Here is a 26,725-nt window from a genome sequence, read left to right on the forward strand (position 1 = left end):
GTGGGGAAGGAGGGGAGGAAGAAAGCTCTAGACAGAGGAAAAATACCTGAGCATTGTGTGGACGGTGGAAGGGAAGGTGGGCAGGGTGGGCTTCCCAGCTTCGGAGGCTGCTTCTGAGAGCAGGAGCCTCTGTCTCTACCCAGGAACCTACCTGACCCATGAGGCAAAAGGCTCTGACGACGCCCCAGATGCGGACACAGCCATCATCAACGCAGAAGGCGGGCAGTCGGGCGGGGATGACAAGAAGGAATATTTCATCTAGGGGCACCCACCCACCTCCTGCGCTCCCCAGGGGCCCCGTGGAGACTGCTGGGGCTGTCACCAACCCGGACTTGTACAGAGCAACCCCAGGGCCGCCCCTCCCGCTTGCTCCCCAGCCCACCCACCCCCCTGTACAGAATGTCTGCTTTGGGTGCGGTTTTGTACTCGGTTTGGAATGGGGAGGGAGGAGGGCGGGGGGGAGGGGAGGGTTGCCCTCGGCCCTTTCCGTGGCTTCTCTGCGTTTGGGTTATTATTATTTTTGTAACAATCCCAAATCAAATCCGTCTCCAGGCTGGAGGAGCAGGGGCCCTGGGGTGAGGTAAGCAAAAACTGGAGGGTTAGGAGGAGAATGAAGGTGGAGGGGTAAGGAAAGGGGAAGGAGCAGGGCCGATTTGGTCATGGGAGGAGGGGGCGGGGTCTTTCGGCAGCCCACCCTCACCGCAACCCATCCTATAAAACAGAGCAGCTTCCCCAGACTTCTCCAGGGACAGGAGGGTTGTGAGCAGAAGCTGGAATTGGCTGTTCCTCTGCCAGCCACAAGCGGAGAGCTAGGACGACGGGGAGGAAGGGCCACCCCCACGCCCTTTCCACCACAATGGGAAAGGGGTAGATGGAGGAGATCCCCAGGAGATGTGACCCGCAGCCACGCAGGGATCCAGAGCTGCACCATGGGACGAGGGGAGGGATGGCAGAGGCTGACCCATCCTCTCCCCACCTCCCCTGCAATGAATGAAACCAGGCCCTTTTCACAGGAACTGCCCTTGGGGGGTAGCAGAGCTGGCTGCGGGCTCCTTGCTACAGCGGCTGTGGGAGAGGCGCTGCTCTGGGGCCTGAACTGCATCTGCTTCCCCCGCCAAGGGGCCCCCTTGCTCTTAACCGAGGCCCTGGACTGTTGCACGGCAACCGCGCCTCTCAAGGCATTGCTCAGCAACTCCCCCGACCCTTTGTGCCCCCTGTGCCTCCTTCCCGTTTCCTAAACCAGCCTGAGCTCTTCCTCCCTGACCGGCCAGGCAGATATAACAACAAAAATACTAAAAGGAGCTTCAGTGCACTGAGCTGTTTCCTGCCCAAACTAAGGGAATAATGTGAACTCTGAGTATGTGAGTGCGTGCGTGCGTGCGTGGTGCGTAAGTGTGTGTGTTTGAGCGACAGAGAGAGGTGGAGGAGGAGGGGCAAGGCCAGGGGTCCTGGGCAGGTGGGCGGGGCTGTGGGGACAGGGAAAGGAGGGCTTGGGGAGGGGAGGATCCCTAGTCAGGGTTTGTACCTCACCTGGGATGTCGCGCCATCCTGGTATTTCCTAAGCCACGCCCAGTGCCCATCTGTCTTGGAGAAAAAGGAGTCCCAGAGCTTGTTTCTCCCAGGTTGTCCCGTCTTCCTAAAACACAGAGCATCCCACCCCTCCCTGGTTCTCCCTTCCCCAAGCCATGGAGTCAGTGCCACAGCCTTTGCTATGCATCCCCCAGGCCTCTCCCTGGCACTGACCCTGGAATGATCTACTTTTCCCATAGTCTGTAGTCAGTAAGTTGAGGACTGGGAGTGAAAGCCCCTGCCTCCTTCCCATCTCCACCCCTGCTTTTTATTTTCTGTCTTCCTTCTGTGGCCCGGAACTGGTTGCCGTGGAGATGATGTTGCTCACCCTCTTTGTCCCAGCCGGCCCGCCCCGCCTCAGAACCAGGATGCCCCTTGGCACTGCTCTCACCCTCCTCCAGCATGTCCTCCTGCTCTGACAAGGAGCATGCAAAATGGGGGCAGCTGCAAGCCAGCAGGTCTGCCCACCCCTCAGTTCAGGTAATACTGCTGTGAATCTTCCAGTCACTGGGTAGGATCCTGGGCAGCGCAGGCAGCCCCTCGCCTAAGCCAGGACCCCCTCCCCTTACAGCAGCAAAGGAGCCTGGGGTCCCAGGGCTGTCAGGTTCCCTTGTCTCCAAACACCTGCTTTTGGGAAAATGACTTTTCCTCTTTGAGCTGAACCACTCTGTCCATATTACACAGAAGCCATATTTGTACGGGGGGCGGGGGGAGAGGGGCTGTTGTGCCGTGTGTGTCTGTCTGTCTGTAGGTGGGCGGGGGGAGGAAGCAGGGAGGGGATCGTGTATCTTTATAATCTTTCTAACTCTCCTGTGCTAATCTCAGAGGGACCACCCTCAATATATCTGGATTATCCGTGTCGTTCGGCTGCCTCCTTTTTGCTGCTCTCGCTGCTGCTCAGATTTCTGTATAAAGAAAGGCTGTTCTTCTAGTCTCCCCTGCACCTGGTACCTCAAAAGGTGGTGTGTCCCTGGCCATGCCACCTTCCAACGGTATCTTTGGATTGCAAACAATATTCCTTTTTGAGGAAGAAAACTTTAGTCAGTCTCCTCTCCCTGCACCCTCTGTTGCTGAGTTCTTGTTTCCCAGATAGTGTTTGGGGGTTGGGGCATCTGGCTGCTCCCTGCTGTCCTTTGCTAGGTAGTGCTGGAGAATGGTGACATGAAGGTGGGACACCTGGAGAACTTCACCAGACTCTCCCAAATCTCACTTTTTAACCCCCCTCACGTAGAACCTGGAACTGGAGCTATTGTCCTGGAAGAAAAGGGGGAAATGTCTCTAAGGTACCTGGTCTGAGATGTGGCACTTCCCTTCCCCACTTCTCTGTACATGGGACAGAAACTCCTTGGTGGAATCTAGGTTAAAATATCTTGAGCTTTCTTGGGCAAATGAAACAGTGTCCCCTAACCAATCCCTCTCTATCTACCTCACTGTTCTGGCTTGGATGCTCCATTGTCCACCCCTCCCAGTTGCCTCCCCAGCAGAGGTAATAAGATGCAAAGCACAGGTATGAAACTGCAGAGATCATGGGAAAGCAGCCAAGGCAAAGGGGCTGCCTAAGAATTTGCCTACAGGGTAGATGCCTGTTCTCTCTGTTGGCCAGAGAGAAATAGCTCTTCGCTGTCATTGCTAAGATGCCGGGCCAGTGAAACAGTTTCCAGAGACTTTATGTCTCCCAGCAGAAATATGAATAGAGATTACCCCATGGGCAACAGTCCCATTTTAAAGTATGCTGCCCCATTGTCCCCCTGAGTCTACTTTAACTTGTCAGACCATGTGTTCTCTTTGGTATGGAAGATGCATTCACTGTGCCCATAGGTGACTAAGCAAAAGCCCAACTGCTCTCCAAAGTAGCTTCATCATGCAGCCTTCACAGCCACTCCCAAGCCTTTCCTCCTCACACTGGAAAACACCCAGGCATAGAGATAACCATACACACACCCAGGCACCCCCCCAACTGACAGATATATATGCAGGCTGATACGCAAGGACACAGATAACTAAGTACATTCTTATACCCAGACTGACACCCGCAAAGACCCCAGATCCACACATATACCCCTCAGGTTGTCAGCATTATATGGCTCCAATCACACATACCCACCAACACTCCCTCCCACAAACACGTAGCTTTTGGCCTGCATTCCTTGGACCAAGTTCAAGGGAGTGGAGGAACGGTGAGAGTCACCAGCTGCCCTTTCACTCTAGCATCTCTCTTATCTCTTTCTCACACTTTGCCCCTGACCCCCTCTTCCTTCCGTATTTTTGAAGACTTTCTTCTTGCTGGAAAGTCCCACAGGCATTTCAGCCTCCCTTTCCAGCTCACCTCTCTCCACCTTCGGGAAAATACCCTTTTTCTAGTCCCCACCTCTTTCCTTTCCTGAGTACAGGTCCTGACCAGTAGAATAATCCAACCTCAAAACAGGAAGCCCCCAGGGCCAGTGCCCATGTAGAACTGAGGCTTAGGAAGGCAGTGGGCGTGGGGTAAGGGCTTCCGGAATGCCCCCCACCCACCCCATGATCCTGCCCAGTAATTGATGGCCCTCATTAGTCCTTGCCACTTATCTCAGAACCACCAGCAGAGCAGAGCAGCCCCAGCCCTCTCTCTGCCTGCTTGAGCCCAGCCAGTGCCATGGGGAACTGTCTGCACCCGGTGAGTGTGGGGCCAAGCCCACAACCCTTTCTCTCATTGCCCCCACTTCCCCTTCTGCTTACTTCTCTTCTTCCCTCATCTTATCCTGTTCCCCTTTTTTCTCATTAAAAATTTTTTTAACTTTCTTTCCTTCTTACTCCAGTTGCCTGGGTCCCCCTCGTCATTTTCTTTCTCATTTCCCTTTGCATTCATGCCCACCCATTACCCTCATTATCATCCCTCTGTGAACTTCCTCTGCTCTTCCCGTCCTATCCACCACCCCTTCCCAGTTTCTCCTTGACTGTCTTCCTCCACAGTCTCCTGAGTCTTGCTTCCTTTTCACCATCTCTACTGCGTGAAGCTCTCCCAGCTCCTTTGTCCTCCCAAGACCAGTTTTCCCTTTCTCTCTTCCTACCTTCCCAATAGTTCCCAGGAGACCCTTCAGTGGGGAGAGTGGGAGTAATTAGATGTTCTGATTGCCCCTCTGGGTGTGTTCTCCAGGTGGCGCCCTCCACGTCCATAAATGACATCTCGAGTAAGTTGACCTTAGAAGAATTTTGGAATGAGTCTGAGTGGAGTTACCCTTACGAATCGCTTGACTACAATGATTCCAGCCTGGAAGCAGCTGCCCCCTGCCACTCCTGTAACCTGCTTGACAACTCCTCGCTGCCCTTCTTCATCCTTGCCAGTGTCCTGGGCATCCTAGCAAGTGGGGCTGTCCTCTTCGCCCTCTTCAGACCTCTCTTCCACTGGAACCTCTGCCCGGGCCGGCTCGTCCTGGCACAGTTGGCAGTGGGCTGTGTCCTCTTCAGCATCGTGGTGCCCCTCCTGGCCCCGGGAATCAGTATCACCCACAGCACCGTCCTGTGCCGTCTGGCCCACTGTGTCTGGTATAGCTCAGCCTTTGCCCAGGCCCTGCTGTTAGGGTGCCGGGCCTGCCTGGGCCCTAAGCTGGCTGAAGACCAGGTTCCAGGCCTCATCTTGGGGCTCACTGTGGGACTCTGGGGAGCAGCTATTCTGTTGGGACTGCCAATCACCCTGGCCAGCGACACTAACAATGGGTTCTGCACCCTGATGTCCAGCAGGAGCCTGGGAGCCTTGCAGTCTGTGCACGCTGCAGTCTGTTTTGCCATCTTCTTCTTGATGCCACTGGGTTTGGTAGGAGCCAAGGGACTGAGGAAGGTGCTGGGGAAGGGGCCAGCACCCTGGATTGATATCCTGTGTTTGTGGTTCATTTTCTGGTGGCTTCATGGGGTGGTTCTGGGATTAGACTCCCTGGTGAGGTCTAGGATCATACTATTGCCATCATGCCTGGCCCAAAAGGCCTTTGACTTTGTGCTGCAATTGGCAGAAGCCCTGGCAGTATCACACTGTGTGGCTACACCCCTGTTCCTGGCCCTGTTCTGCCACCAGGCCACCCGTGCCTCCTTGCCCTCCCAACCCTTCCCTGCAAGATGGTCATCTCATCAGGAGTCCCTTGGAGGCAAATCCTAGCTCTCTTCCCACCTGTCAACATGAATTAAAGTCTACACTGCTTTTATGAAGTGAATGACTTCTTATTTGGGGGATGAAGAGGAGAGGAAGGAAAATGGGAGCAGGGAGAGATTTCACACCAGCTTTTCCTGCCAGCATCTGTTCTTTTAGGCCTGGGAAGAAAGTAAGTGATGTACAAATACCCTCAGGACTCACAGATGTTCCCTTGAGGTGTGGGGTTGCAGCCATCTCACAGGGAGGAAAAGAGGGACCAGAGCATCAGGGTAACTGCGAAGCCTGGAAAACTAGAAGAAAAGGCTTAGCAGGTAAAGGAAGCAGAGGGGCAACAGAGAGCAGGTGGTATAGGAACAGAAACTAGAGCAAGAGCACAAGAGTGAAGATCAAGCCCAAAGCACTCTTGCCGTTCCCTTTTCTGGCCTGTCTAGCCTTCTTGCTCCTGGACATCTGCTGGCTTTGTCTAAAGGTTATAGGGTGGTGGGGGAGGGTAGGGAAGCATCCTGGGGACCATACCTAGTTGAAGGAACATGCCAAGTTCATTCTAAAAGACACTTCCTAGGATTCATCTCGCCAAGGCTTAGTCGTCTTTCCTCAGTATTACCCTAACCCCATGTGTCAATAGAGGTGTGGGCATCAGTTTGTCTCGATCGTGTTATATGTGTGCATGGAACAACGTATGTCTACACGTATGATTGCATCTCTGCCAGAGTCTGAACTGCACCTACTTATGCCTGGGCACTGAGCTCTCTCACCCCGCCACCCCCCACACACTTAATTTTGCTCCCCATCCTTGTTCTCAGGATATGGAATCAGGACTTATGACTCATGTCTTACCCATGTGAGTTTTCTTTACCCTGGTTTCTTTGCCTAGACACTTCTGGATAGGATGTGTAGAGGGAAAAAAGGTCAAGAAGTTGTGAAAGGTGGAGGAACGTAAGGGTGTGCCTGATGTGATCCGTCTTCCGTTGGGAAATACCAACTCTTGAAACAAACTTTCCTTTCCTGCACAAATATTTCCTTCACCTTCCACAGGATACTCCTATACTCTGCCACCTCTTCCCTGAAAATCCTCTGAACTTCTGGCTACTTAATCCTGACCCTGCAGGCTTTCCCTCGGGCCTTACACAGCTAAGTTTAGGTGGTGACTGGAAGCCCCTGTCACGAAGGGAACAACTTCCACTGTTACCAACAAACACTGCACAAATCACACACACAAAGTTATATATGTTTCTTCCTCAAGTCCCGTTAAAGGGGCACGGTAAACTTGAGAGGATGTATCTGAATACATATGTATCTGAATACAGATGTGGTTTTTTCGTTTTTCAAAGACGTGCTATACCTGGCTTCTTCTGTGAGATGATCTACTCTACCCTTCGGACTTGGGAATAAATTGGAGAGTCCAAGAGAGAAGCAGAGATGATTTAGAGCATCCTAGGCAGGAGGGTACAAAGGGTCCAGAATTTTCCTGGCTGGGTACAGTGACAACACCTCTACATCTCCCACCTCCTGTCTCATAGCAACAACCAGGTTAGCACCTGATTGGCCCGTCATAAATTGAAAGGCAGGATTTAGAGACTGATTGAGATGCAGAAGACATTCTGAAGCAGAAAGAAAGGAAGACAAAATGAAGAAAAAATAATAATTTCAGATCCTAAATTATACTGAAGTCTGACCACAGTTCATGAATGTGTCCCAGTGTTTTCTTTTTCTTCTCTTGCCTCTCCAGCCTCTTCTCAGTATTCCCTCTCCAGCACCTGAGCACTCTCTCAGTCTTAGCAGCTGTTGTGATCCTCCCTTATGACATACTGGACTCATAGGCTGACCTAGTTGTCAGATATGAGAGGATGTGTTTATGTTTTTTCTTCCTGAATCTTGCAGTGTCAACCTGGTCCTTAATTTATGGCCACTAGGGTCATCTTATCTACCACCCACTCCTTGCCTGCGGATAGAAATCCCTCCTCACTTTGTCCTGTTTGAGAAAACCCCATAGTCTTGGGTAATAGCTCAGAGCTAGAGCAGCCCTCACACAAAAAATAAATAAATAAAATAAGGAGCAGAAACCGGCAGCTGATAAGAGGTCAGGGGTGCATGGGATATGGCCTCCCAGTTATCTCCTCCTTATTCCCATGACTGCCAGCTTTGCCCCACTCCTTTCATTATCTACACAGCCTTCTTTCATCTAAACCCTGACCTCAGTCATTTCTTTAAGGCTTTCTTCTTGGTACTGTTAACCCTGTCTACTTAACCAGCTGCATGCCACTAACCACTCCAAAATTGTTCTGAATCTGACAACTATTCTGCAACTCCTAGGGAATTCAAATCCTGTTTCCTTAGAACCCTTAAGAATTTAATCATAGGGTTGGCAGGGACTTTAGTCATGTATGAGTTATTGGGCCTTTTGGCTAAGGAAAAATCCTCTCCGAAAGATGTGAACCAGGAAGGCAAGCTCTTGGGAGTACAAGAAGCCCGGGGGAGGGTCAATTTGCATTGCCTCTTTAAGGAAAGAAACTTATTTCTTGAGGTCCCTGACTATAAGATTGATGCTCATATTCCATTTATTTCAGGCTGGTATCCCTCCTGGAGGGTTTAGGAAACAAATACCTGGTTGTCGTACTCTTTTCTCCACCCCTCATCTGTCTCTCTATCCTCTATCCTCAACCCCATCATCCCTTATTCCTGCAGCCACCCTCAGAGGAATTCTGATTGAGAACTTCCCTGGGATTTCAAATCCAATTCATTGCCAACTCTAATTGCCAGGGATTTGCATGAAAACCATCGTATGCTATCTAATTATTCTGACAACCGCAGCCCGCAGTCTGGGCACAAGGAGAATCGTGGTTTTAATTAACAATAATGTACCTTGCAGACAAATGTGACTGTTTAGGTTAATTAACAAGTCCATGTCCTTCCAAACCATCTCTAGACATCTAGATGATTTGAGCAGGTAGAGAGGGGGTGGGGGTTGAGAAATCAGTTCAGCAAAACTGCGTGTTAGTGTTCATCTTTTCTTTAATCATTCAGCAAAGGAAAGAGGGAAACTCCAGGAGCCAGGTTTCTGGAAAATTGGTTAAGGGGAACGTGGGATCCTTGCTCCATGAGCATACAGCAGATATCTTTATTCACAATTAGATTTAGGAAACTTTTAGGCAAAGTTTTACAAATGAGAGAATGTAATTCTCAAATATCTCTATTGTTCAGTTGTTTGCAACCGTGGATACAAGCATGAGGGCCTGAACTTTGTCATCACTGTCTTTTCTCTCCACCAACCATCCCCTATAATGTTCCTAATACATTTTGGGACATACAAGTCTCTTTAAACTTGCCTTCTCCCTACAATTTCCCAGATAAAGTTCCAGTTCCCTCATTGCCCTCCTCTCCCTCAACCCCTTCAGGGATAATTGCCTATACTTTTTTCCTGGGTAGTTCTTCATGTCTTAGAAGAACACATTGTATGTAACTCCAAACGGTGTCTTTCTTCACGGCATGGACTTGGTTGTTTTCTTCATCTAGTTCAGATATTATTAACTTTTGGGGGGGTGGTGGCAGAACTCTTGGAAAATATGGTGAAAGTTGTAGAATATCTCTTTAGGATCATATAATATTGTACCCACAATCTGGCATTTAGTTCCTCTCCATTGTACCTGCAGTTCAGTCCAAATGCTTTTGCCTGAAATAAAAGAACTTGCCTGGCCAAACTGTGACTTAGTCTCCCTCTTCCTAAGCTTTAGCCTCAGTGGCAACTTTTCTGCCTTTTGAATGGGCACATCTTTTCCCACTCCACAGTCTTTGCACTTGTCATCTCCTCGGCCTGGAAGGCGCTTTTCTGTGCTCCTTCCATGCCTAACCTGTTTCACATTTTGGAGCTCAGTGCAAATGCTGCCTCCTCAAAGATGGACCATCTAATGTGGTGCAGCCCCCAGGCCATCCCATGCACTCATTCATTCTCTGCCACTTTACCTGGGATGTTTCCATTGTAGCATTTATCACACACAGTAAAATAACCTTGTTTTAATTGATTTGATTACCAGTTTACTGCTTGTTCACTCCCTTCTTCTATCACTGGTTGGGAAGAGACTTGGAGGACTGTTAGTACAAGATTTCTGGCCTATGAACCTGATTTCTATGACAACTTATGGCTGACTGGAGTTGGGGCACTTTGCCACAGGTTCTGGGCCACATGTTGGAGGAACAATGCTTTCTTTCCTTTGGGACACTGCTGGGCTTTGGACAACAGGGGAAAGCTGGGGAGGGCTGTCATGTTTCATCTTTACTTGAGGAAGAGTGAGTCACAGGAGACTCCCCCAGAGTTCCAGGAGAGAAAGTCTTCCATTAGCTCAGAATCAAATTCAGATTTCATCACACTCAGGGAGAAAGCCCACACTCTTCTAAGACCTAAGTCATTTCAGCCTCCCTGTTGATCTTTTCTTCTTTCAGCTTTCCCTCCTCCTCTTTAGGTTGTTTGGCCACCCTGTCTTCTTAACCCCTTCCCCACTTCTGAGCTTGGGCCCATTTTCTTTCACCTTATGGCCTCTGCCGCCCCCTTGTGGAAATCTATCTCTTTGCTCTTCTGGGTGCTTAGAGTAAGTTTACCCTTAAGGCACTTAGGTGTATAGAATTTTTTTCATTTAAAGAATTTATTGTGCACCTACTAAGTTCTAGCAGGATTTATAGGAATACTGTAAGAGACAGAAATGATGCAGACACAATACTAGAGTTCAGTATCTCCTGGAATCTACCTAGTTTCTTTCTGACCCTGTCCTTTCCATGGTTCTAAGGATTCCTCAGCCTTCCTCCCAACAACTCTGAACATGTTTCGATCCCAGGACACACAGAAAATCCACAATGCCCTCAGTCACCCAGGTTTTTATTTCACAGCCAAAGACCCTTGGCAAATCACAAAGCCCCTCATCAATGGTGGTCCTGCCCCACTGTTGTGTCCAGAATGATCTTTCTGTGCAGATGCACAGATGATACAAGAGAGAAGACCATTTGCCCTTACACTCTCTTCCAAGGTAGGTGTGGTGGACTCTGGAAGCCAGGGTGCTAAAAGTCAGTTTTACCCAGAGGAGAGGGAATGGGTGTGGAGAACTGGAGAAGAAAGTTCTTCACAGATTAGTTGGCCATTTTTTTGTTTTCAACCTAAGAAAGAGGTGAGACTGTTTCTTCTAACAACCTGGACATTTCCAAAAACATGACCATGCTTCTCCTCCCCATCGAATCTTTCCATTTCACTCTCTTGGTTGATTGATAGAGGGAGATCCATGGAAAGCTTGGGAGAGTGTGAAAGGAACATAGGAAAGGAAGGTCATTGGGATAGAAAAATTGAAGAAATTAAATAAAATTTAATAGAGATTAATGCAAAACCTGAATTTAAAAAATCAATCACACAGAAACAGGATGGAAGAGAACTGGCTCAACAGAAATTCTTCTTTAAAAAAACCAGCAAACCAAAAAGCACTTAGAGGTTTTGCTTGGCCACAGGCTAAAGATGATTCAGTAGTATGTGTGGCAGCCAAAAAGCTAATGCAGAGCCAAGCTGCATTAAAAGATGCAGTGTACAGGACAAAGGAGGGCACCACACCACTTTCCTCTGCCCTGGTCAGACCACATTCAGAATAGAGGGCTCGGCTCTGGGGGCCTTGCACTGAAAGTGTCACTATCCAATTTGAGCTCTTAACAAGGAGGGATGGGGTAGCCAAAAGGATGACAATCTAGAGATCATGTTACCTTTATAAGGAGGGACTGAAGGAGCTGGGGGCACTGGAAAAGTGGAGAAAATACCTAGCTGTCTTGAAGTAACTGAACAACTATCCTATGAAAGAAGCAGCTGACATTTGCGTAGCTATGAGCTAAATACTCTGGATGGGAAGAAATAGCATTCTGGCTGAATGTTAAGAACTTTTCAAAACAGGAGCTGTGCCACAGAGATGGACTGTGGCTTTCTTGTTAATTTTTAAAATATAATATATATTTATTTACCACTAACTATGTACTTTATACTGTTTGGTGAACATATAGAATGTAAGCCTTCCCTGGGTGGAGCTTAGAGACTAATGCGAAAGGCAGAGATTAGACATATAAACACATAGATAAAAATGTAATTACAAATGCTGTTATGAGAGAAAAGAACTGGTGTCATGGAAGAGAATAAGAAGAGAGAACTAATTTAGTTATGAGTTCATACTTACAGAAAGGGCTCAAGCTGAAGCTGAAAAGTGACAAATTATTGCAGTGTGGTAGTGGGATTCTTGAATTGGGAGACAGCTGAATCAGTTCAGTGGCTTTCTCCAAATTGTCAGTACATCAGAATTACCTGGAGAGAGTTTTAATAGTTTTTGACCCAAAACCAAAACATTCTGAATCAGAATATTTGGGAATAGAAGACTATGGAAATCCTAGGAAAATATGCTAAATAAGAGAGGTAGGTGAAAATGCATGTTCTTTGATTCTAGTGTCAGAGTCTCACTTGTGATGATTTTTCTCTCTTTGTTTGGATTCTGGAATTAGATTCCCGTGGCTCATAGCTAGGATGCACTAGTCACTTCAAAACATGATTTGTAGAAGAGGTTCCTAGCCAGGTATGCACCTGACGTGAATTTGTCTTAGCATGGGGGGGGGGGGGGGTTAAATAAAAAAAAAAAAATTTGTCTTAGCATATGGGTACCATTCCAGGCACCAATTGCTGCAGAAAAATTGTACCTGGTGCCAGGGGTCCCTCTAGTGGTCCTAAGTTGTCACTTCATTTCCTGCTTCTCTTCCAGGTCCAGATTTGGCCAGAGAATTATAAGCAATCTCTGATGTAAGGGGGATGAAAGGATCTTACGAAAAGAAAGCTTAGAAGCCTAAATACACAATATGGAAAGTTCTCTATGATGAACATTAATAAATAGAGGCTGCAGCTGCTTACCAAACTCCCCTGCTCCTTGTTGCTGCGGCTTGGATGATCTAGGGGAAGGGGGTTGAGGGAGGGGCAAACTTTACAAACCAGGGCAGGCCATTTCCCAAGATACCGGGTTATCGATTAGGGACTCCAAGGGTCATTGCCATTACCTGGACGTGCCCGAGTTGGGTGCTTCGATGGGAGCATTGGGCTGAGTTGGGAGATGTGGCATTCTGAGCTGTGTCACCAGCTTTCTGAGCTTTCGTTCTCACTTGAGAAAAGGCAGGTAAGGATCCCTACCCTGCCTGCTCACAGATCTGATGTAAGTATTAAACGAGCTGACAGATGGGGAAGCTCTAAAATGAGTTACAGCTGTGAGGAAACATCGCATTTAGTATTAAAGAAGAGTTTGCCCCTCTGGCAACCGGGAAAATGTTCCTTGCCTTCTGGGACCATTCCACCTAATGCGAGTTCTTACAAAGGTAGCAGTATGGGGAGTTTCACTGGTGGGTGCCACCCCAACACCTCTGTTCTTGTGTCTTCATTTAGCCCCTGTGACAACCTGGCTAAGAGAATCTGCCTTGAGACAGTGTTTAATAGGAAACTTTCATAAAGCATTCCTTTAGAACAGAGGCCGATATGGTGGGGGTGAGGGTGATGGTGGTAAGGGACTGTTGGGAGGCATTTTGTTAGCATTTGGGCTGGCATTTGCTGCATTACAGTATTATTTAGAGCAGAGCATAAAAAGCTCTTGGATTGCCAAAAAGCAGTGATGCCTCCACAATGCCATTTACCATACCCAACTTTCCTTCAGGGACCCTAAAATGACCATATTCCAGCTCTTCTCACACATTCTCTCCTGCAGTTTCTGCTCATTGGAATACGGAGTCCTTTGGAGGCTCCTTATGGCTGTGGGAGGGTAAAGCAGTGGGGAAAACTTGTCTTCTCGGCAGCCACTTAGCTCACCCCCCTCCCCACCCCTGCAACCAATACTCTTGGAAAATAAATTAATGCCATATACCCTGCACACTTGCTATTCAACATGTGGGCTATTGGCATCAGTTGGGTGCTTGTTAGAAATGCAGATTTTTAGGTCCCACTCCAGACCTGCTAAATTCAAATCTGCACTTTCACAAGATCCCCAGGTGATTTGCATGTATCCTGGAGTTTGAGACACATGGTATACTTCGTTGGACATTCGAACCTTGGCCCTGTCTTTATCCAGGACCTCTGTAGGGGTACCACACCTGCATTCCTAGCAGTGGAAGGCCCTAACTCCTGAGACTTTTCCCTTCTCCAGTCCCCTTGCCTTCCAGACTCCACTTCAAAATTCAGGCATGACCATACATTGGCCACAGGCCCTGCGCAAACACTTAGTTCCAGTGTTTTAAACAAAGTGAGAAAAGCTGCATCCCCATTCCTTCGCAGGCTCCCTCTGTGAAGAAGTGTGGACCTTCTTCAATCCTTCCATAAAATGGCAGAGGTCTGAGGGCTGTGCAGCAATGGGGAACACAACTGTTCTCTCTTCTTTCTCCTGTTCCGGGTGAAAGAGAGCTCTTGAAAAGGAGGCTACGGGAAACATTGTCATAAATTGGGTGTGAGGTGAGGGCAGGATCAGAAGTGACTAAGTGTTGAGGGGCCATGAGGCAGAGGAAGGAAAATTTTTTTTTTTTTTAAAGATTTATTTATTTATTTAACTCCCCCCCCTCCCCTGGTTGTCTGTTCTTGGTGTCTATTTGCTGCATCTTGTTTCTTTGTCCGCTTCTGTTGTCGTCAGCGGCACGGGAAGTGTGGGCGGCGCCATTCCTCGGCAGGCTGCTCTTTCTTTTCGCGCTGGGCGGCTTTTCCTCACGGGCGCACTCCTTGCGCGTGGGGCTCCCCCACGCGGGGGACACCCTTGCGTGGCAGGGCACTCCTTGCGCGCATCAGCACTGCGCATGGCCAGTTCCACACGGGTCAAGGAGGCCCGGGGTTTGAACCGCGGACCTCCCATATGGTAGACGGACGCCCTAACCACTGGGCCAAAGTCCATTTCCCAGAGGAAGGAAAATTATCACCTCTCCAGGGAGCAGAGAGATCCACACAGGGTCCATGCTCACACTCCCAAGGATTCCTGAAACACTTTTAGAGATCTCACTTGCTCTCTTTGGTAAACATTGTCCTTACCTTGTGTTCCTCTTTTAACATAGAAGCTCCCCTAAGAGGGGTAATGAATTAAATAAGACACTATATGCAAGATAATTTTTCAGAAATGTTGCCACAAGGAGTGTCAAGGAAAGAGGAGAAAATTAGGCAGCTGAAGAGGAACTAGGAGCCAAATGGAAAAAGGAACAGAAATGAGGGGAGAGTAAAGAACTGCTTTATCTGCCTCTCAGTCATGCCCTGGGGCAGCTCGGGCAATGATGTAAGAAGAGACGTCAGCCTGGATTACATATATTCGGCTATCCCCAATAGGTGGGAGAAGGCAACTAGCATTTTCAGTCTCCAGATGGACACCCCTGCCTTTAGCCTGGCCCACCCCAACATATCTCCACCTGCAGTTAGAGAGACTGAGCTTCACTGGCTTCCCACTGCCCTAGGGTAAGGCCAAACCCTAGTAAAGCACCCCAACCCCACACCCACCCCCAGCCTTGCCTGGGCCAATCACACCCTCACTTTAGTTCCAGACACGTTGAATGACAAGTAGCTCCCCAAAGAAAGCCACGTTCTCAGGCCTCTGTGCCTTTGCACCAGCTGCCCTTTGACCTGTAAAGCTCCCAATAGCTCCCCCCTGGCTGACCAATACCACCTTGTCTTTCAGGACTGATCTGTGGGCATTCTCTGCATTCCTGTGGGCTGGACTGGTTATTTAGGTGTGTCTGTTCTGTGCTCCCAAAGTATCCTGGGAATAATACTTCTCACCCTGCACTACGTAACCTCTGTGTGCCAGTGTTGTCTTCCACTGGTCCAGGTTTCTTAAGGACAGAGTATATGACTTTCTTTTCTTTTGATTTCTGGAATCTAGCCAGCACTGGACAAACATAGTATGCATTTTAAGTGTGTGTTGTATATATCAATGCAGGGGTTGAGATCAGATGTTAAGTACAAAAACCTTTGGGGCTTTAATGTACTCTTTTGACAGAACAGAAAATGGGGATCAGAGAAATTATGCAATTCTACATATTAACGGTTAGGAACCAGAAACTCTAAGACTTGAACCCAGATCTGTATTTCACAATGACTTCAAAGCCCTTTTTCCTTCTTTTCTCTTGTGCCCAGCTGGTGGTGAGTCATAAAGCACAGGTCTGTTGCTATCTTTTATCATCATAGATTTGAGATATTCAAATCTGATCTTCTAGGACGGGTACCAAAGAGAATCAAGTTCAGCCTCCTTCTCATTTTATTGATGATAAAGGTGAGCCTCCGAGGTGTGAAAGCTTCCCATTTTATTGTGATTCCCAGAGTAACATGGTAATGTTGCCATGTTACCACATCATGGTCTGGGCCAGGATGGGATTGGGTGGGTGTTGGTGGGGGGTGCTAAGGAAGAGGAAGCAGACTGGGATCAGAAAACCCTCTGCCTGCCTTCTTCAGATCCTATCAATCAGGATCAAAGCAATATGTATTTATTGATAATGAACATACCCTGGTTCCCTAACCTCCTTCAAAACCCCCAGCTATGGGAGAGAAATGGTGAGAACAAAAGCCATGATTCTCCAGTCACCCCTTCAGCTTAGAGCCAGCTTCCTCCATCCTCACCCCAAGGGGCAACTCCAGATGGAGAAAATAGCTGATAGTCTCACATTTACATATATTTACATATGTTTTACATAGCCACACAAAGATACTTAGTTCATTCTCAGGCAATTTTCTAGTTAAATGTGATTATTGACACCTTCAGGTTGTCATGGATAGATTTTGCTTTTCTCACTTTCCTTACCACCTGCCTTTAGTCCCTGAGCCCTGTCACTGGACGAACTTGTGTGCCTGAGAGTTTGGGAAGGGCACAGGAACCCCAGTGTCAGCAAGGTGGCAAGGAGAGTGAGCAGTAAGGGCACCGCTAGCAGCCTCACTTGAGACCCTAAACTGCAAAACACTCCAGTGGTGGCTGTTAGTCACATCTGCTGTGTTCATGCTCAGATAACAACCAGGCTCATTAGAAGTTCTCAGTGACGTAAGGTGCAGTGCAAGACCAAAAATCCTTTTGGCACCCTGGGCAGTGGGCAGATGCCAAGCATTATGTGGTCATGAGCTGCTGTGAAGTCATACACCAGGCTCTTACTCCCTTTAGAGTCTTTACCTTATGAATACTACCCCAACTCCTCTCACCTTTTTCTATGAAACTAGCCTTTTTCACTATTTGGCTCACAGTGAGTTCTTCCCAACAGGCTTCTAGTGGTGCAGAGACTCAGAAAGACCCAGAGGGGAGTCTGTTTAGTCTTTCAGAGTGTTAGACAGTCAGCAGGCATTGCTGGGTGCTTAGAGAACACAGGAAGTAAAGGACAGACAGGGTCCTTGCTGTCCTCCCTGGCATTGATAAGAGCATCTAAGAAGCAATGGATGAGGGGGCACTTTTGGGACTTGAAATTGTCCTAAATGATATTGCAGGGTCAGGTGCTGGACATTATATATCCTGCCATAACCTACTGAATATACTGGGGGATAATGTGAACGACAGGCTAAACTATTATCCATGTGGTGCAGCAGTGCTCCAAAATGTGTTTGCTGAGTGTGATGAGTGTGCCACAATGATGAGGGAGGTTGTTGGTGTGGGAGGAGCGGGGTGGGGAGGGGGGTGGTATACAGGAACCTCTTATGTTTTTTTGTAATGTAACCTTTTTTGTGATGTATTTATCTTCAAAAAAATACAATTTACAAAAATGATGGGGGTGGGGAGGTGGGGAGTAATATGGGAACCTCTCATGTTTTTTAATATAACGTTCTATGGGATCTATTAACTTTAAATTTAAAAAATGTGTTAATTAAAAATAAAAGCAATGGAACTCCAGGGCTTTTCTTCTTTGGGTTGCTCAGTCAGAGAAAAGACTCTCCTTGCCAATGATTTCGGAGAGCATAGAAGTTAGAGAGTTCTTCAATATGAATTTGCTTATCCACTAATCAACAAATATCTTCTATGTATTTCAGTAAGTCCTAAGTGTACTAACTACCTGAAACACATTAGGTGTTCAATAAATACTTGCCCATTTTGTTGAATACAGTAGGTGTACTGTGCTAGTTATTGTGGGATTCAGAAATTTACAATCTACAGGTCTTGCTACCTAGAAACTCAGAGTCCATGAAGACACTTGAAAAATTTTATTGATTTTTCAATAAGTCAATGGGAGGTCATGTGACATAGTCATTGAGAAGAAAGGCACTGAAGTCAGGGACCCATATTCATTTCCCAGCTATGTGATCTGGGACAATTAACTGACCTTCTCTGAGTCTCAGTTTTCACATTAAATGAATGGGGCTAGCAGTACTTCTTACATGGGGTCAGTTGGAGAACTAAATTAGCTAATGTGTAAAGAATGCAGCACAATGCTTGGCACTGCATACGCTTTCAAGACACTGGCTGAAATATAAGAAAGGCATAATTAAGTACCAAAATATGTGAGTTAGGGTTGTACAATTTTTCAAATTAGAAAGAACCTTAAAAACCATTTAAATCCGATGTTTCCCAAACAATGGTCTATGGACTGGTGCCAGTTTGTGACAAGGTTTTTACCAGTCTGCAGTAAAATGAAAAAGCAAAAAGACAATGTAGCAGTAATCTAATCTTTGGTGTTGCATTCCCTTTCCTAATGTACTGATAAAAGGTATATGGTAGAATTATTAATTCTAGATCAGTCATCCATTTATTGTTGTTGTTGCTGTTGTTTTGTCCATGAAATCTAAAAATCTGAGACCCAAAGCTCTAGCAGACTGATCCTCCAATAAGTAGAATAACCTTATATATCATCTTCATGGCTCCACTTGAATACTTCCAAGGCTAGGGTGTTGTCATTGCTGGGAGATTCCTTTACCCTTAAAGCCCAAATAGAGTTAACAGAACAAATCTAATCCCTCTTCTCCATGACTGTACTTCAGATTGGTGAAGGCAGCAACCATGAGTAATTCTAGTGTAGTGGGCAGAGCCTTTAGTTTAAAATCAATTCCAGTTCTACTAGCCTGTTGGTTTACTCTTCTCAATTTCTGTTAAATGGGCTAAGAGCATCTACTATTGAAAAATGTGGGGATCGTGGAGGATAATATATGTGAAATCACTTTGTAAATGGTGAGGTGCCATTCAAATATTATATTAATAGCTATAGGACAGCCCTATTTTCATCAGGAGACCTTCATGCAGCACATAGTCCACTCTTCCATCAGCTCAAATGCTCCCCATGGAGTATTATACCCAGAAAGAAACCCAATCTTTAGATCAAGTTGATTCTGTGGAGCAAAATGGGACGGAGAGCTGGACTGAATGGTCTTTAGGGCTTTGAGTTCCATGACTATTATCCCTCTTGACATGGGCACTCTACTTTTATGCTATAGTCATAGTACAAATGGGTCCTGTTTCATTTTTGGCCAGCTAACATCCAAGAATCTCAGGACAGCTAACATTTGGGAGCACCTACAAGCTTTCTCCTTATCTATTTTGGCTTCAAGACTACAGCAATGTTTACTCTGCCCTTTCAAATGTAAAAAACCTTCTCTTTGGAGAAAATACCAACAAAATAAGAGCTTAATACGGCTGCCTTTTCTTTGACATCAGTTCCCATTTTGCCATCTCCATTAAGCCCATTATTTCCTTTTTCTTTCTCTTACATGGAATATCCCCTTTAAAAGCCATTTGGAGTTATTATCTTGCCAAAGACCTATGCATTCTGCTCTTTATATGCCTCACAATGCCTTGAGAAGTAGAGAGAAGCACACTCAAGTATAAAATAGAGGTTAAGAGTGTCAACTCTGGAGTCAGCTTGCCTAGATTCAAATCCCAATTCTGTTGCTTACTGGTATTTTGATTTTAGGCCAGTAACTTAACCACTTTGTTTCTTAGATTCCTCATTTGTAAAAAGAAGATAAATGTTGCACCTACTTCAGAATATTAATCTGAGAAGTCAGTGAGTAATGTATATTAAAGTGCTGGGAGAGTACCTGACACATAGTAAATCCTCAGTAAATATTGGGCATTAACATTATTATTGTCCTTACAGGACCATGTGAGCGTTTAGATTTGTTCTGAGTTATGCTCTTCTCCTTATATCTTTTGTGCAGGTCTTTACATAATCTGAACTCATCAAAGAGCTCTTTAGACAGCCCCATGGGTTTTGTTAGCTGCCTTCTCCTTTTTATCAGGATGACTCATGATTATTTTATTTGAATTTCATTTCTTAGAAGTGCCCATTGCATTAGAGAGTGGAGCTCCATTACTGTTTGGCATCACGAGTCACAAGATCATCATCCTTTGTTCTGCACTTGTAGAAATCTGGGGTACACTGATCTGACTCTTCTAATGATTTATTTATACACTGCCTATTTCCCAAAAGGAGTAGAAATTGTTGCCTTATTGATTATAATAAGGGGCCACTCTGTCATTTATTATTATGGCTTCTGAGATGCCATCTTCACTTATTTCCCAGTTTCTTACCATAGCCACATCACTAGCCAGGTCTTCTTTACTGGTCATAATTGAGTCCTGAGCACAGGTTCCCCCTCATTGCTTTTTCTACCTACCGAGAGATGAAGTTGTCAGCAAGGCAAGACAAGAATTCATCAGATGTTCTGCATGAGATTTCCAACAGATGTCCTGCTAGTTGAAGTCCCTCATCACCACTTGCCTCTCTGCCAAATTTTTGCAATTCAGAGAAAAGAGATTAGAGAGATAGCTATGTGCCAATTGCACATGTGTCTCCCTCATCTTCTCTGTAAGAATGAAAATCCCAGGAAGATTTGCTATTCTAGACATGTTTCCCACATGGCTACAACTCTGCTATACACACACACACAGTTTTGGGGTTTTTTTGGAAGAAGCTTTAGATTACATAGATGTTACATCTAAAACACAAGGGATTCCCATATATTCCATGCCCTCCCCCTCCCATACTTCCCCCCATTCACAACATCTTTCATTAGGGTGGTACATTTGTTAAAATTGGTGAACACATATTGAAGCATTGCTACTAAGCATGGTCTATAGTTTACATTATAGTTTACACTTTGTACCACACAATTTTATAGGTTCTGGCAAAATGTAAAAGGGCTTGTGTCTGTCATTGCAATCTTATGAAGAATAGTTTCAGTGTTTCCAAAATGCCCCATGCTACACCTATCCTTCCTTCTCCCTCCCCTCAGAACCTCCGGTGACCACTATCTTTTTATCAATATTACAATTTCTTCCATTACTAGAATAACAATAAATCTACTTTAGTCCATAGATGCATCCCCATCTTATATTTGTTTGTTCCTCAATCATTAGGGTTTCAGGATGGTGATGCCTACTCTGTTTCTGATTGAGAGGGGACTTAGACCCCATGGGGCAGATGGATGGAACTGTCTTGCTTTCAGTTGTAGATATTCTGTTTTGTTTATATTTAAATCAATCGTTATAAAGTTTAGGATTATTCCTTGTCATGAAGCAGCTTTGAAAGAACTAAGTTTTAAAGATGACTTCCTATCTGTGCCACCTTCCATAATGGATATGCCTTACCTGAAACACTGTTAGCAATGTAAAATCCTTGGGTTCCTGGTGGACTCCTTACCACCATCATCTGAATGCTGTATTATCACAGCTCTGTCTGGCCATTCAGCTGATCTGAGCTGTTAGCTAAATATATTTCTATGTGCTTTTCATCTGCATAGGTATTTTTGGTAGTTCTTTCCCTTGTATCAGGAAAGGATTGCTACCAGTGGTAGCAGCAATCTACATTAAATTGAACATAATTCTTTGAGGGCAGAGGTCAGCTCTCTGATTTTCTCCTGACTTCAAAGGAGGTCAGTGAACTGCAGTAAAACAACAGCAATGGTTTATTGAACATCTACTGTGTGTCAGACACTGTTGTTGGGATAAAGAACACAAGGATGATAAGACACAGCTCCCACCCTCGAAATACTCTTGGAAGTGGCAGAGATAGGCAGATAAGCATATTATTGCAACACCCTGTGGTGAGTGCAGTGAAGAAGATATTGCTCTGCCTATTACATGGCAAAGAGGAAGGGCACCCGGACAGGCTGCCAGTCAGTGATGATGCTAAACTAACTGAGACCTGACAAATTCCCTGCTGTAAATAAATGTCATCCAGTTTTTTTTGTTTTTGTTTTTTAAAGATAGATTCCAGTTGAGGCACAAAATGAACCCTTTCTTCCCCTTGCTGAGAAAAAATGATCAGCCTTGGGGTTTGAAGGCTGACAAGGGAAAATTTCCAGGTAGCTGGGCACAGAGCCATTCAGAAGATAGCCTGTAAATTAGGCTTTGGGCAAATGTCTGGGTCCTGGCAGGCCAACACCTCTTTTACGTGATGAAGGTGGAATCAGCCATTGGTGGGGAAGATCTGAGAAAAGAGACGGGAGAACCTGAGGGAGGCAGAGGAGAAAAAAGTATCAGGTCCCCAAGTCCCTAAGCAGTTACCAGAGTTAGGCAGGATCCTGGGCAAGGAGAGATCAGGCAGGGTTGGTGGACAAGAGAACAAGCAGCTGTGAAGGGCTACAGCTGTGAAGGGCTGGAAGTTGGGCCTGCACTACAGGACCATGCCAGCAGTACAGGCAGGAAGCAGTCCTCCCAGAAAAGCCCCTGGCAGTCTGCATCTGGAACGCTGACCGTTCTTGTTCTCCTGGACCAAACAGCATGGAATCTGGTTTCTGCCTCAGTAATGCCTGCAACAATTCTCCAGTCAATGCAACAAGTCCAGGAATCCAGTTAATTCTCTGATTCAACTCACCCAAGCAGCACTGCTGGACAATTTGAAGCTTGAGAAAATCCCTAATTACCTAATAAGGTAGTGTAAGGGTTGTTTTGAATTTTCTTCTATCACCTTGCATGGGTTAAGGAGTTCAAGAACCTATGAGCAGGGCATGGCCTGAAGCAAGATGGAGACAGAGGTAAATGGATACCTCTGTTACCAAAAGACAGATAGGAACCAGTCAGGTGAGGGGAGAGGAGAGATGGGGACCCCAGGTAGAAGGGAAATATGAGCTGGCACAGGCGGAAAAGACCAAATGATCTGAGCAGGAAATAGCAAGCGGGGCTAAGTTGTTGGAGCACAAAGTAGGATGCAGGAGTGATGGGAGCAGTTGGGGGGGGGAGGGGGTTAGACCATGGAGGACTTTGCTGAACAAGTCAGGGAACCTGAATTCAATTCAGTAGGTAACATGAACTCACTGAAAGGTTCGAAGCATGGAAATGAGATGATCAGGATTTGCTGTTATTGGATATTTTAGATAAATCACTTTGGAGGTTATGGAAACAAAGAACTGGGCTTAAGGCAGCAAACAATGAAGCAGCTATAACGGGCCTGATAAGAGATGAGGGTAACTTGAACTAGGAAAGTGATAGTAGGAATAGGGAGAAGGGGATGACTCTGAGAAAGACCTAGGTAGCAAAATCAGCAGTACATGTTAGGAAATGAGGCAGAAGAAAGATAGAGCAGGCAAGGATGATATCTGTGTTTTTACCTTGAGTGAAAAGGCAGTTGCAGTGTCTGCCACATAATGGGTGCCTGATAAATATTTATATAAATGCACTTCACTGTCATGAAGATTGCTTTGTCTATCATTAGCATTGAGTGTTACTAAAATAGACACTTAATAAGAAATCAAGAGCTTCAGATTCTAGTCTCAGCTCACTCATTGTGTGATCTTGGGAAAGTCACATTGTCTGTTTTTTCTATAAAATGAGAGGGTTGGATCAAATAAATTCTAAAGTCCTTTCCATGTTTGACTTTCCTGGCAAATTACAGCAGTCTTTTATGGACTACTATTGGAAATGAGTCATAATTTATGACAAAGTTTCCATAGGTAAATGTGATCCAAATTTTAAACAACTAACTTAAAATGAGTGTTTGGAGCAGCCTTCTAAATTGAGGTCTGCCAGTATTCTCTCATATCATTTCCTTTCCCCCACACTGGTATAATTTCCTCATAAATATAATTTTGCTTGTCCAAAAAATTTAAAGAGACTCTGACATGTTTTTGGATCCCCTGTAATATCTGGTCCAGTGCTAGGTGCATTCCATCCACTCAACATTACTTGAGCTGAATTGAATTGTGTCTCTCTGCAGGGGCTTGATTCTGATCCCAAATACTTCAAGAAAGCATTCATTCATCCATTCAATCAACATACGCCTATAGAATACATAATCAAGTGCAAAATGAACAAGACATTGACAGTTTTCCCAAGGAGTAAATAGTGTAGGAGAGCAGATAAGATATGTGTGCGGAAAACCATCGTGTGTTCTGAGAAGTAAATGGTTCTATGGAAGAAGCGCAGATAAAGTGGCATAGTTGTTAAAAGAAGAGAATCATTACTTCAGGGAGAGGAAAGGAAAGTATAGACCATTATCTTTGGGAGGTACTATACTGGCTTGTTCCTCACACAGAAAATATGTGGCTACGAGCCCTCTTGCAGTTCCTGGATGGTGAGGACTTGGACTTATCTGGCTGGGTGTAACCGTGCCCTCTGACCTGGGCGGCAGAGTTCTGCTGGTGTGACCGTTCAGCCACTAAGTGGTCACACTCCAGTTGTTGGCTTCACAGAGTGAAAACAGAGTTCATGGAAAGATCACTATACTTTTAATCATCATGCTCTACTGCCTCTCCAGCACTTTGTAAATTATATTATGATATTCAATGTGAACAATAATATTATTCTAATGAGATATGCCAATCAGTTCAAACAAAAACAAAGTAGAGACAGTAAAATGCAAATTACATAAACATTAAGAATTGAAACCAGTCATACTAGCTTCTTGGTGGATGGCTCTGCTCAAAAGATAAAATTATAAATTACGTAATTAGCACAAACTCTTAGCACTTGAAAGACAATTGGTAATTATTAAAAGCCCAGCCTTTAAATTTTACAGTTAAAAATAATGCCTTATAAGTGTAAGTGACTTGACCAAGGTCACAACGGTGGCAAACTGAAGAACTGAAAACCAATTGGTGATTGTAGAATTTAGAATTAAATGAGGGGGATATTTTAAAAAACTAATGATGTAGAATTTCTGATGATTGATGAATTGAACTTTTCCTGCCAAAGTATATTTCTCAATTATTGAACTCCTTCTCTAAGTTAATACTAGAAACACACTTTTCTTTTATAATGCTTCTTGTAGAAGAAAATTTAAAGTAGAGCCTCATTGTTCTATTTGTATTACGTCAGATGCCTTGTGACATAGAAATTCTAAGTATTCCTCTTCTTTTACATTCACAGTATTTAAAGGTGGCTACTTCCACCAGGTATGTAAGAAGGAACACCATCTACTATGAGTAGATTGTTGTTTTCCTATAGTGTCATGCCAGGGATTTGCTTTTTATAGACTAGGGAGTTTGAATCTCTCACAAAATCCCATTTGCTGCTACCCATGGCGTATAGTTCACATTATGGTTTACACTTTGCACCACATAATTTTATAGGTAGCAATGCTTTAATATTTGTTTATCAATTTTAACAAATGTATCACACTAATGAAAGATGTTATTAATAGGGGAAAATGTGAGAGGGGAAAAGGGAGGGATGTAAAGGAATCCCCTGTATTTTCTATGTAACTTTTATGTAATATAAAACTTCTTTAAAAATAAAGAAGAAAAAAATCCGTTTGAATTTTCTTCACTTGGCAGGCCAGGAAACCTCTATTTACTGACCAGTTTCCAATGTTCTGCTACTTTGGTCTCTGGTAAGTGACTGAAGCCAATCTGATGAACTAATTTAAACTGTGTTCCTGACTGATAGTGGCTTTCTGTGTGATTCAGATAAGATATGTGCAGCAACAAGAGCCTTCACAAAAAGAATTCAGAGTGCCAAGACAGAACCCCTAGAGAGGAGGAATTGGGGTAAGGATTGTGAAATAAAACTCTAATGAACAAAAGGTAGTAATAACATGCCATTTACGGAATGCTTGATCTATGCCAGAGATTTGGCTATTGAATGGAATTTCCATAATATTCTTTGAGAGAGTCAAACAAAGATCATACTTTATTTTCTGTTTTTAAAGCCCCTTTAACTGCAGCCAGGAGGCAACACTTGGAAACAGAGAGCTCCAGGATTCATACCTATCATATTATATTTTCACAGGGCATTTTGAGTTTGGGAGAAAGATGGACCTTGTTTTTTAGTGGGCCAAAGTTAACATAGGCCTAAATCTTTCTTACAAAAGCCAAAAATTAAGTTCAGAAGAAACCTTTTAATTAATCAATGAATCAGGTCGTTAAACAAATATTTATTATGCATTTTCAAGATATCAGGCATTGAGAAGGCCTTACCAAAAGAAGACCATGCCTCTTTTCTCAACTAGAGGCTATCCTGGCTCAGTCTTGATGACCCTCAGAGAAGGGAGGTATTGGTTTCTGCCCACGAGTGCCTTGGCTATGAGCTCTGCTTCCCAAAGAGAGGGCAGAATCGAGGGCCTGGAGAAATGCTTTTACTTCAGTGACGGGGCTCAGGCCCACACCCTGTGGCTACAGCTGAGTGCCCACAAGTTCAGGGTGTTGGCTCAGAAACAGGTGGTGTTCATCTGGGCTGGTGAGAGCACATGATCTTCCATGAACAAATGACAAAGCAGATGCCCAGAACAACCCCCACACGGCAGGCTCCGGGGCCATTTTTTTTTAAAATTATTTATTTATTTTTTAAAAGTTACATTAAAAAAATATGAGGTCCCATTCAACCCCCCCGCCCCCACCCCCCACTCCCCCCACAGCAACACTCTCTCCCATCATCGTGACACATCCATTGCACCTGGTAAGTACATCTCTGAGCATCACTGCACCCCTAGTCAATGGTCCACATCATAGACCACACTCTCCCATGTTCCATCCAGGGGGCCCTGGGGGGATCTACAATGTCCCGTAATTGTCCGTGAAGCACCACCCAGGACATCTCCTCGTTCCGAAAACACCTCCACATCTCATCTCTTCCTCCCATTCCCCAAACCCAGCTGCCACCATGGCTACCCTTCCCACACCCATTCCACATT

General features: G+C 45.4%; 2 protein-coding genes across 5 annotated transcripts in view; both read left to right on the forward strand.

The window, feature by feature from the left end:
- CADM3 (cell adhesion molecule 3) overlaps nucleotides 1–2,430 on the forward strand; it is a 30,645-nt gene extending 28,215 nt beyond the window's left edge. For all 3 annotated transcript variants that reach the window (XM_004474248.5, XM_004474247.5, XM_071207495.1), the window contains one exon: nucleotides 144–2,430. In XM_004474248.5, coding sequence (XP_004474305.1) covers nucleotides 144–262 — 119 coding nt within the window. In that variant the 3' untranslated portion in view covers nucleotides 263–2,430. The remainder of the gene's footprint in view (nucleotides 1–143) is intronic.
- Nucleotides 1,967–5,745, forward strand: ACKR1 (atypical chemokine receptor 1 (Duffy blood group)). Of its 2 annotated transcripts, none has more exons than XM_012517915.3 (2): nucleotides 1,967–2,049; nucleotides 4,703–5,745. In XM_012517915.3, the coding sequence occupies exons 1-2, from the start codon at nucleotides 1,972–1,974 to the stop codon at nucleotides 5,693–5,695; spliced, it is 1,071 nt and encodes a 356-aa protein (XP_012373369.1). In that variant the 5' UTR covers nucleotides 1,967–1,971; the 3' UTR covers nucleotides 5,696–5,745. The 2 variants fall into 2 exon arrangements, with proteins under 2 accessions (XP_012373369.1, XP_004474308.2); XM_004474251.4 differs by lacking the exon at nucleotides 1,967–2,049 and adding an exon at nucleotides 4,115–4,222.
- Nucleotides 5,746–26,725: the final 20,980 nt, after the last annotated feature.

The sequence above is a fragment of the Dasypus novemcinctus genome, chromosome 13, assembly GCF_030445035.2.
Source record: "Dasypus novemcinctus isolate mDasNov1 chromosome 13, mDasNov1.1.hap2, whole genome shotgun sequence".
Taxonomy (NCBI): Eukaryota; Metazoa; Chordata; class Mammalia; order Cingulata; family Dasypodidae; genus Dasypus; species Dasypus novemcinctus.